Consider the following 12,528-nt stretch of genomic DNA (forward strand, 5'->3'; position numbering starts at 1 on the left):
AATTTTTTGGAGTACTCGACGTCAATGTTATCTCTCGTGAGTACTATAATTATTTGATATACTTTATCTTATACAAAATAACAAAATCAGCAGAAGAGATCAAAAACATTTTCCTCGCAATCTTTTGGAAAATGTATTTTGGTTATCAATTTCTTTATAAGTACAAAATCTGCGAATTAAATATTCGATAATGTTTGTTTCGAGGTTTCATTGATATATTGATGGTTTCCAAATTTGCCGACTGTCTAGACTCTATAGACGAAGTGTTAAAAGTGTTAAACGGCAGCGCGAACACGGTACTTACAGTCTCTGGACATGCCGACGGCTAGGCACTTCTTGAATCTGCAGTACTGGCAACGGTTCCGATTTAATCTGATGACAAGACACTTGCCGTCCCTTAAGCACCTGTACTCTATCTGCTTCTGTATGCTCCTCCTGAAGAAGCCCTGAAACAGGAAGTAAGGAAGCGCTATATTAATAACGATCCCATAGACCGTCGCGGGGTTAATTATATCTCCCTGCGTATAAAATACGACACTCCGTGCCCTTCTTTGTAACGCCGAGAGTGTAAGAAAAGTGAGACGCGTAACGGAAAATGCGCTCATGAGAAAAGCAAGTTCTCGAACGCGCTTCATATATTATTATATATTCCCGGATGAGAAATTCTCTGTTGTGATTACATCGGAATTTGTATGCTTCCAATTAGTAACAAGTGACACAATCAGATAATATATTAAATAACATATTCTAAGTTTTCTGTGAAATTTGTCAATTTCTATTTCAACGAAGATTTCGCAAGTAGCTATCATATTTGCTAAATTTTTAACTTCCGACACTACCTTAATAAACTGAACCAAAAAATCCGTTAAACATCGCACATTTTTCTGGATGAGAAATTCTCTCTGTTGTGATTACATCGGAATTTGTGTTGCAATGAATAATAAGTAATAATTAATCAACACGTCATACATACCCTCTCTTTGTTCAAATAATTTGCTCAATACTTTTGAATAAAATACCTTAATATAGAAACTTTCGAAATAACTATGTTTTCTCATTTCTATTTCATCAGTATTTATCGGAATGCTCGATGTATAGCCTTATTTTTTTCACCAATGTTGTGTTACATAAACACATAAACAACAGGCGGCTGTGGCTTTACGAAGCGAATAGTTCGCGCAGACGTAATGGAATAATAGAAACGGCATATGGATGAATCCCGAGCAATCGAGAAAGCATCGGTTTATTGGCATATTACTATCGGTGCTAATTGATGAAAGGTATTCGTAACAGCGTCAGGCAACAACGTTAACGTATATCCAGCATCCAATATCCTGGAATCCCCGATGGATGGACTGCCCGTAATGCAACTGTCGATATTACTGGTAACCGATGGCGCGCGTGACCTCTCAGCTCATTTCTAAAATCGATACATTATAACGCGTTTGTCTGTCTGTGTGCCTTCGCCAGCTGTATGGAAAAAATAATAATTGTATACAATTATTTTGATAGATCTGTGTCACAAGTTAAACACGCACAGATCTAAGAAAAACGTTGCGAAAACGCGACGAGCTGAGCGTAGTTAAAGAAATAAATTAATTTTTTATCTTTTTGCGATAAGAATTGCTCCATCACAAGAAAACAGAAGGCGTATACAGGAAATTTTAATTGAAATGAAAATTTTAGATAAATTACAACTGACTTTAATTAGCAAAATTAAAGAAAGTCTTTTCAAAAGTTATTTCAATAACATTTAATTTGCATTAAATAATTGTGTATAAAGGATCCCTTAAAAATTCTAGAGACTTCGGCCGAGATATTAAGCTAAGAAAAAATTCGACTTGAAAGAAGAATACGCGAAGTAAAACATCGGGGACCAGATTTATGTTTTTTAACTCGACCAAAAGCTCGCTATCTTCTGCAAAAGATTTGTGTACCGCGTAATGTAGGAATTTTTGAAATAACTGTTGTCTCACGTTACAAAGCAGCTGCGAAAAGAAAGCTGCATTAGAGTTTTGTACAACAATAAATATTGCACGTGAAAAATAAAGGAGAAGCGAGAGCAGCACGAACCGCACATCGAGTCAGTAGTAAAAACGCGGTGCGGGTCAGACGAATGTAACGGCGGTAACGGCGCGGCGTACCACGCAGTAGTAATACGGTCGGACGCGGAACAATGGCAAGCCGTTTCATTGATTTGCTGCAGTTTAAATTACAATTTATTGCTGTGCGAGCAAAAATTTGTTGGTTATTATTTCAATGTTTATTAGTTAATTATAAATGTCAATATTATTGATAATATGATATAATTTAATATTAATATGTGTGTGTGTGTGTGAGCTGGATTAGATATTAAAATAATAATTTCGAGAAGCTCCTATCAACGTAAGTTTCACATCTATTATTCAAATGCTTTTGGTTCTCGACTCGGAAGAAGGAATAATAATATCGACACGTGGTGTCAAATATTACCAAAAATTTCGATATTCGGTAATATGCGCGCTACGAAATTATATTAGAAGAAGCCAAAGCGCAGATGCCATTCGTGCGATATTGAAAACGTGCCTGGATGTTAAATCCTTTCTCTCTCCTTTAAGCGAAAGATATTACTTCCAGGACGAAGTCGCGTTTGAGGGATGCAAATGAGGGCTCGCTCACCCGGCGCTAACTTTGGGCTTGAACTTATCACGGCGGAATCGCGCAGGTACGCGCGCGCGCGCGCGTGTGTGTGTGTGTGCCTGCGTGCATTTACCCGCAGAACTTGCTGTTAGCGAATGCGAGAATGCACCAATTCACCGTTAACTCTGGCCTTAGGGCTTCCGTGTTTGAAATCTCAGGCGTGCAGCGGCGGTACGGGCGGGCCCGGGCGTTGCGTTCCGCGGCGGATGTGCATCTCCCACGATGCTTGAGACGTGAGCGCGCGCGCACCGATAAATATCTTGCCCCGAAGTGCGAACGGGTCGTTTCGCGGATTATTACCCGATCGTCATGCATCCTTGCGGATCGGAGTTGTAAATTTTACTCGACCCACCACTGCGCCGCGAGGTCAAACCGATCGGCGAATATTCGCGCAAGGTATCGGATGCTGCGAGCAACTCCGGTCTTGCGATGTATCGCCCGTCTCGAGCTTCTCTTTTCTAATTCTGCACGTGGGGTAATTCTCTTCCGACTTGTTACCGATAGTAAACCGCGAGGAACGGAGTCCCAGCTGCTTTCCGAATCATTAACGTATAGATTACACATTGGTTTATGAGATTAAACGCGTCACATTAATCATGTTATACGTGGATTTAAGTATAGTTGTGCTGAGAGTTTACTTTATTTCTCAACAAATTATCAGCACAAGCAATCAAAGATAAATCGCTGCAGCGGTGTAATTTCTTCCAATAATTATTACGCGAAAATTAATATAGACGTTAGACGTTACAGCTTCGACTTTTGAATTTCGACCCGATTCTTTGTTCGCTTTCGATAAGGACTCTCGATACTCACTTTGCAACCCTCGCAGCTGGTAACGCCGTAATGATAACCGCTCGCCTTATCGCCGCAGACCTTGCAGGGTACGAAACTCTTGGCGGGCGTCGAACTGTTGGAATCAGCTGCCGCGTAATGCTGCTCTGTAAGCAAACAAAAGAATTTAAAAAATTAATGCGCTGTTTTCCTTCTTCTAATGAAGCTATAAGTAATTATAAGATTTGTAAATTGAAAATTATGACAGGATAAATCGATTGTATAGTGTAAAAGACAAACGGGATGGTAAGGCTATTTGTAGCTGCGAGAGAGACGTACTTTGCGAGACTATCTAATTTCACATGTTTCCTTGAGTTTAACAAGGCGAGATAAGACGTAAAAGGAATTAAAAAAGCGAAGAAAGATTATTTCGCGTGAGCGTCGGGTTTCTTCCCCTCCCCCGCGACTCTCCTATTTCTTAGAGACAAACGGGACACACACACACATCCATCCAGCATTAGCAGCATCTTTCCTGCGTTCGCTCAGCATCCATAATGCAACGAAGCTCATCGTCGTGGAAAGGAATAGGCCGCTTCGTTCGTTCGGACGGTTCAGGCTGGACGCGTAACGGGAAGCCGGCGTGACCGTTACGGAAAAGGAGCAGAAGAAGAAGAAGAAGAAGCGGGCGCAGCGACGGCGGCGGGCACCCAACTAGACGGAGCAGAAACAGGAGGAGGAGAAGAAGAAGCAGGAGGAAGAGGAGGAGAAGGAAGAGAATGAAGAGAAGGAAAAGATGGAGCAGGGAAGAAATGAAAAAGGAGTAGCAAAAAGAAGCGAAACGGGGCCGCCGGCAAAGGGAGAGAAGAGAACCCGTACATAGGAGATCGTAGCTTGCGACGTGTGTACCGTTGGCCTCTCTCGCGAAACCCCCTGCCAGAAGACGTCGTTATGCGTATATAGCTAAGGAGAAGAGGGGAAAATCTACGGACGTGTAAGAAGGAGAGGAGAAAAATGATAGAAACTTTCAAGTGAAACTAGTGGAAGAGAGAGAGAAAGAGAGGGAGGGGGGGGAAGCTAAAAAATTCTCTCTGATCCAAGAGAACCTTGCCGTTTGTGCGCGATGTGATTTTATGATGGCCGTAGAAACCGTCGTCAGAAGCGAACGGTACCGTTCGTCCGTTCGCTCGCTCGCTCGCTGAATGCATCGTGCAACCCATCGCGGGGACAATCGAGAGCAACTCCGTTATTTGGCTCGTCGCGTGGCGCTACTCCTTGCGCCTTTACCTTTGCGAGCAACAACGACCGGCGAGCTGCTGGAAACGTCAAGATCGCTTCGCAGAATCAACTGTCTTTGATTACGGCACGTTCAGTTGCTCTTTCGAAATTACCGACGAACTAAAAATCGAGATGCGCTATAATTACGGATGTATCGCACTAAGACTGACTGTTAATTCTATAATAAGTCAGAATAGCGTGTGGCAGACGCAAAATAACAATGAAACATCTTAATTGTTTGTCATTTCCAATTTTAACTGATTGTAAATGTGTACGTAATATATATGTGTTATAGCTAAGCAGGAGTTAACTCTGGAAGTTCGCGATACAGTTTTGGCAGTCCGTAGTTCTGAGTATTATTAAATTTAACAAGACATGGAAAGATTGATAAAATGGTTGGAATAAGCGCCGATTATATTTTATACCATCTTCTGCTTTTCCCTTGGCAGATAATTTTAACGACATCAAAGTTAAATATTATATCGAAAAGGATAGATCGGGAAAAGTAAATTCAGTTCAATTTTCCGATTAAACTTTCTACGTCATGTGAGTTGTTGACTCTTCGTGAAGAGTATAAATTTTTTATTGGTATAAAAAAAAAGATTGGAAAACTAAATTTCTGGCGTGCAAGAAGGAATATTTTTTATTTTCTTTCTTTATCAAGTTGATACGTTAAATGACAGATGGACACGGATTAATTGTGCAAATAAGAATTTAGTGGAACAATTATAGCAAAAGTGGAGGGTTTAATGTAGATCGAATGTAATCGACGATTGACGTCGCATCGTAAAAGCATTGTTAAATTATTAAATAAATCACGAAATGCGTAATGACGGATTTTTGAGAAGAGATAATCACACTGTCGATCGGATAATGACACGCCATCATCAGATATTAATTATTCTGTATGCTCAACATCGAGATACTTCGAGTGTTAATTACGGTCGATATGGGCGATATTATTTTGGAAATAATGTAATTCTACTCCCGTGAATCCTCATAAATAATTATACCGCGTCACTTTATATCTCATCTCATTAAAATTTGTAATTACAACCACTTGTGACATAAGAGTAATGCGTACAATATTAATTAAATATAATAAAAATTACGAATTAAAATAACAATTTACCAATAGAGGACTTCGTCCGATATTTAGTAAAAATAAATGGATATAAAATAAATTAAGAAATACGCACGTGTGAGTATGTGTGCATGTGTGTGCATATGAATGATACTCTGGTTGATCCGTAATTTCGAGAGAGCAAGGCGGAAGTTTATAGGTGCGCTGTAATTACATACACTGGTATAATCAGTTAACAGTTAAACCAAAGTTCTTCAGTACTCGTTCGAAAGAATCATGCCGCTCATTAGAGACATATGTTAAACGGTCACGCACGAATAAATCTAAATGCTATTTTCTTGCGTCGCGCTTACTCTCGCGGAACACCACCTTTCTTTGCCCGACACGAGTGATAAGACGTAAAAATCACGTTCTATTTATTTTACACGAGTAATAAACTTGGACCTGCTTTTCGTACCGATAAAAATATCATTAACTGGTGGAGTTATGGTCATTAGATCATAGCCCATTGCTGATAGTTTCTATTTCACGTAATCGTTGCTGCAATTTGTACAATTGTAGATTTGCGATAACGTGACGTGTGCGTGTGTGCGGTGCGCGGTCTCTTTCGAAGCTACCAGATCTCTCCATGGCCCTGTAATCCATCAGTCTGCTGATAAATCGATTACGCTACATCCACACGCGGGGTTAATCGCCTTTGTTCAGAAATCAGCGGGGCGGTAAATGTGTGTGTGTGTATGTGTGTGTGTGTGTGTGTGTGTATGCACCGAAAGCGCTGCACGTTCGAATAAACGGCACGATGCGATGCTAATGATATTATCGTGCTCGACAATATCAAAACCGATATACAGCTCGTTTCGACAGTGTTTATTAGCGACTATCCCAGCTCCAATAAGAATATAATTTAATCTGGGCCAGCTATTTATTCACAAACAATGTGATATTTCGATTTATATTTTTGCCGACAAAAAAGTCGTAACTGTATAAGCAATAATTGTAACTGTATTATTCTTAATGTTAACATAAAGAGATTGAAGTTAATATAAAAAATGAGGCTTTATTATTTATAAAATGAGTAACATATCTCATTGTCGCAATGTATATTACATATGTGATAACGTCATTCAGCTATCGCGTAGTGAGCTATCCCGGTGAGATAATGTTAAATTTATCTAATCCCGTCCACGTAATTTGCCTAGTCCTAATGTTTACACAAATTTAGCTGTTGGTCGACAGTTCAGGCATGTCGAATGTCAATTTTACGTCGCGGAAATACGGAGCTGCTCTCCTCGTTATCGCAAGTGTGAATCTACGTGTACTTGTGAAACAGTCGATGATGCACCCCATTGTCGGTGAGCACTGGCGCGTGTTCGACACGACGGTAGACACTCCGGAAGAAAACAGGATGGGATCCCCGCGCGGCTTTCCCGAGATATCGAGGGAAAAAAGGAAAGAAAAGGAAACGCGCAAAAAATATTCGCCGAACGTATTACGAGAACAATGTTGTAAGTAATTTCCTGCTCGCTTCTGAGAAACAGATGGGAAGTTTATGAAAATATTTACTGTAAACAAAAAAACAATTGTATGTGCAAGATGCTCGCAATTACCGTACAATAATTTAAAAGCGAATTCACAAGATTAATGAGTCGAAAATCTCCTGAAGTATCTGAGGTTACGATGGTTCTCGAGTAACAAGAAAATCATACAAAGGTGTACAATAGAGCAATTTACACGGTTCAGATAATATTTTTCTTCGGATATATTTATCTTTTATAAATATGCCATGCATTATTTGTGTGTACATATATGCATATGAAAAGGTAAATGGTAAAAGGTAAATATTATCTGCATTTTAACAGCATTCTAGATATGTCAAAACAAATTAAAAGCAACAATATTTCTCCACTAAACGAAATTTCCGATCAAACGCAATCATCTTGGATGACGCTATAGTGAGTTCGTTAAATAAAATGTAAAATCCGCGATAGCCCATTTTTCGAAATTAACTCGTGAGGAACAGAATATTGGGTACGTATTTACCTTATACGATAAATGTTTCTGGAAAATAGTCTAATGTGCTCAGGTGCAACGCGCTGTTACACACTCACTGCTGTTATTATTCGCGCGGCCAAAGATTTTCGCTATGACAGGCAGCGGCACAAGCCGTGTATTATTATTACTACCTTTCGAAACGAGACAGGTATTAAGATATGTCAAAAGCACAATTGTTGAACCTATCAACTATTGGCTCGCGCGATTGCTATTTCTCCAATTTGTTTCGAGCGCCGCTTAAATATTCCGCGGCCGCGAATTCTCTCGTTATCACGCGGCGCTCGCTTTTCGCAACGTGTCGTTATATCTAATGTATGTAGTTATCTTATTTCTCTTCACGTGGCGATATTCGAGCGGATGGTAATTTATGTAAATCGATATAATCAGTTAACAGTGAGCCGAAGTTGTTCAGCGCTCGTTCGAAAGAGTCGCTCGTTAGAGATATGTAACACGGTAACGCGTAAATATCTCTGTTTTGCCTTAAACGCAAACGCGTGATTAATTAATATCCGATTCAGGAACACGTTAAATATATTGTGGCGCCGATATGGCCAAAAGTGCTCGGAGGAAGCATAACATAAATTCTCTTGTGTTTAAGCGTTCGATTATTTGCTATCATCCGCGCGGCGAGAGACCCGAGTCGATACTCGATATAGCCGCACCGGCACGAGTCAGCCGCTCGGTATACCGTCGCATATTGTCCCTTTCGAAACGCGATTCATTCCCTGCGAATATTCAATAATATCTAGCCCGCGACTATTGAATATCACTAATTTACTCCCGTGATCTGTGAGATCGAGTATTTATCGTATCAGATATATTATACGCATAATTAATTATATATGTGTCTGAAGTAGAGAAATCCAGGCAAGATAGCAAATGTGGATTCGGTCTAACAAGTTATTGTTATACGCAGATAGTTACGGGCAGATATCGTTTCTTTAACACGGCGAATATACCAGATCTGTAAATATGAAACCGGAATTTGTTCTAATAGATAGCCCTAGCTGTAACAACTCGCGGATCAATTAAATGTGACACGAGAAGCCGTCTCCATACGTTTGAAAGCCATGGGAAAGATCCAGAAGATGGGAAAATGGGTTCCACATGAACTGAATGAAAGACAGCAGGAAAACCGAAAAATCACTTGCGAAATGCTGCTCGCCACGTACCTACAAAAGAAACTAATTTCTCCATCGAATTATGACACGATGAAAAGTGGATATTGGTACCAGGTACGAGTTGTGGTTGCGTTTGAGCGTCATCCTCATGGTCCTCGTCCAACAATGCTTGCAATAATTCGTTGTCTTGAAACTTTTTCGGTGGTCTTCCACGTTCTTCGTTTGTCACGTCAAAATCGCCACGTTCGAATTGATTTGCTGTCCGCAAATCGTAGCTTCCAGGCACAAAATTCGACATGTTCAACGCGCTATTACAAACTATGCTGTTATATGAATCTTGTGTTGTTGTGAGTTGAGAAAATCTTTGTCAGATGTCAACAACGATATCTAGCGTCAATGACGCGGTTTGACGGTAACTACATTGACAGCTAGGGCTATCTAGGGCAAATTCCGGTTTCATATTTACTGACCTGGTATCTTGTACCGCGCTATACATTTTTTCGTCGATTTAAATATAATTTACTAGACGCAAATAGTCTCTCTCTCTCTCTCTCTCTCTCTCTCTCTCTCTCTCTCTCTCTCTCTCTCTCTCTCTCTTTCTTTCTCTCCCTCTCTCCATATGCATTACTCTCATACGCGTGGCTTTTGCCATTTTTTAATTTTCAATATTACAAACTTATATTTCGGAAATAAAGCATTTTTGCATATAATATGCCATACCTCAATTTTGTGTCAATACCGCCGGCATTAGCATTACCCAAGATGTACCACGTGGAGGTTGCCTGGTCGGATTTACACCTGTTGTGTATGTGTGTGTGTGTGTGTGTGTGTGTAAGGAATAAATACCGGGTCAAAAAATAACACCACAAAAAGATTCGATCAATTATTTTCCGAAAACGACTTTCGATATTGATTAATTGATTAATATTTAACATGTGAATTTAACAACTTATTCAGTCTCGAAAATTCTACCCCTGTTTTATGTAAAATTCTTTACTATTATAATAAAAAAACAGTTTGTAACTTTTTTTTATTTGCTATGATCTCGGTAACAAAAAATTATACACTTTATAGTTCTCCCTGGGAAATTCTACTCCTATTTCATATATTTTTAGTAAAAATTCGGTCAATTATTTCTCGAAAAATAAAAAAAATAAAAAAAACCAGTTTCCAAAAAATCGGTAACAAAAAACTATACACTCTACCTCTACACTCCCCGGGAAATTCTACCCCTATTTCATATACTTTTAATAAAAATTCGGTCAAATGGTTTTTAATTCGAAAAACTTCTGATACCGGTTTTCAAAAAAATCGATATTAAAAATATATGAAATTTAATAAAAATTCGATCAAATGGTTTTTAATTTCAATAATTTCAGTGCCGGCTTCCAAAGAGATCAGTAACAAAAAATTATACACTTTATGGCACTCCACGGAAAATTCAACCCGTTTTATATACAATTCTTTGAAATTCCGTCAATTATTTACCGAAAAATTGAAGAAATTAGAAAAACCGGTTTCCAGAAGATCGGTAACGAAAAACTATACACCCTATAGCACTCCCCGGGAAATTCTACCCCTATTTCATATACGTTTGGTAAAAATTCGGTCCATTGGTTTCCGAGATCATAGCGGACAAAAAAAATACAAACCCTGTTGCTTTATAATAATAGTATAGAGTGTATAGATTTCTTTTCGGAACGAGAAAAGCGAAATGATACGCGAATCGCGAGTGAGTCAAGTAAGAAGCCGTTGCGTGATACGAGTAACTCGATCTTTTTAATAAATACTATTGTATATTAATAAATACTAAAATTCACGAAACAGAATATTCGGCGTACATTTAGTTTACTTCGTATTAAATATTTCAATTCAAAACAAGTCGGTTTTCGGCCGCGACGTTTTTTGTTATGTTACAGAGTGCGCGCTATTGTTTGCAAGGTCGCCGCGCTATCTTTACTATCATTTGTGCTCCGAAACTCGAGCCGGCAAGACGTGACCCGCTCCGCATGTCGTCGCGTTCGCGACTCTGTACCAAATAATGCTAAACGATAGATAATCTTTTACGAATAACGATTGTCAATAATTAACTCCCGCGATTAACGATTCATTAGCGTGTCGAGATAACTCTTTAGGCTCTTTATCGAGGCAGATATATTATACGTTAACTATTTGCGCGAGGCAAGAGAGACGCTAAAGAGTATACGAATTAAAATTCATTACGATATTTACGGCTAATAATTATTTCTCTAATGTATCGCATGTTCTTGAATTTTTTCGCGGTTTAATAATCTGTCCATTTTCGAATCAAGTAAGCGCAGTAATATATGTATAAGATCGCCGCGGTTTTCAACCGAATGAAAATCAATAGAAAGCCAACGTAACAATCAATCAGAAATTCAATTGCAGATTTTCGAGCAGTTTGTATTTTGATTAACTTTTAACTCGATTTTTTAATAATCATATCGCGTCGCGCGATTTTATCAGGATATAAAATTATCGATAATTATTTTCAAATTTTTCAGTTAACAACGGATGACACGACTACATAACGAATTGGCTCCGAATCGAGCAATCCGTTGCGACGCTTTTATCAAATACTCATCGTACAGTTACAATTAATTTCATACTTCAGTTTAAATCGTCAATCGCGCAGCACAGATTCGGCGTGTGCATATATCGGCGATTCGTTTAAAACTCTTCGCCGTTTTAGATTCGTTCGTTACACTAATTTTTCTCGTGCCATTCTTCCTTCGCGATGCGAGGTGCTGCATACGTTACTCGATCGTACAAGTCGGGAGTGTCGCTACAAAATGTCGCGCGATTATCGTGTTTCGATTATCAGGGCGCACGCAATAGGAATAAAGCATCAGTTTAAAGCGTTTTTACGAGTGTTGCGTTGCACGAGTGCAATCGAGGAATCTGAGAGGAGGAGGAGGCCTGGGGAGGCATCGGGCGACGGCGGAGCAACCTTGAGGTAAGTGTAATTTGTGACTTATTTATTATTTGCCATTCGTGACATTAATCATTCGTTCTCGTTTATTCGAATAATAATTAGAAAAAAATCTCTACCTATGAAGTATGAAAAGTATATATTTTAGAAAATACTTTTTTCGGATATGATACGTTTTAATATGATAGTTATGTATAGTTATCTTATTAAATATTGTTAATTTATTTGAAAGATACAAATAAAATTCAATATTTGTAATTACTTTTTGAGATATCTATAGCTTATGAGGTATATGTCTTATTTTTCTGTTATTTGCACGGAATTAAACACACGTTTACTAACTATTCTACACATGTAACGATCACTTTTTTGAGATATTGATTGCACTCCGCACTGATGTAATGTGGGATATATTTGTATTTTACAGGTCAACGTAGCTCGCAACGTGGTTTACACTCCGCTGCTGCAGGTATCGGTGAGTCGCAAATAATTTCAATTTCGGATAATGGATCTATAAAAGTTGTACCAGACATGCATAAAGTGTATGTATACAATGTACTTGTTACGAATTATTAGTAGTACAGCATAAGAAT

General features: G+C 38.9%; 1 protein-coding gene across 3 annotated transcripts in view; it reads right to left on the minus strand.

Annotated features, from left to right (window-relative positions):
- Positions 1-12,528, minus strand: part of Eip78c (Ecdysone-induced protein 78C) — a 78,564-nt gene that overhangs the window by 13,664 nt on the left and 52,372 nt on the right. For 2 of the 3 annotated variants that reach the window (XM_077402448.1, XM_077402437.1), the window contains exons 3-4: positions 3,493-3,617; positions 305-446 (exon numbers count right to left, since the gene is read on the minus strand). In XM_077402448.1, the coding sequence (XP_077258574.1) occupies positions 305-446; positions 3,493-3,617 (267 nt within the window). Of the gene's footprint in view, positions 1-304; positions 447-3,492; positions 3,618-9,033; positions 9,296-12,528 lie in introns of those variants that run through there. The other variant, XM_077402442.1, reaches the window with a different exon arrangement.

This window comes from Temnothorax americanus, unplaced genomic scaffold, assembly GCF_048541705.1.
Source record: "Temnothorax americanus isolate GAGA-0224 unplaced genomic scaffold, ASM4854170v1 Scaffold1, whole genome shotgun sequence".
In the NCBI taxonomy this organism is placed as follows: domain Eukaryota; kingdom Metazoa; phylum Arthropoda; class Insecta; order Hymenoptera; family Formicidae; genus Temnothorax; species Temnothorax americanus.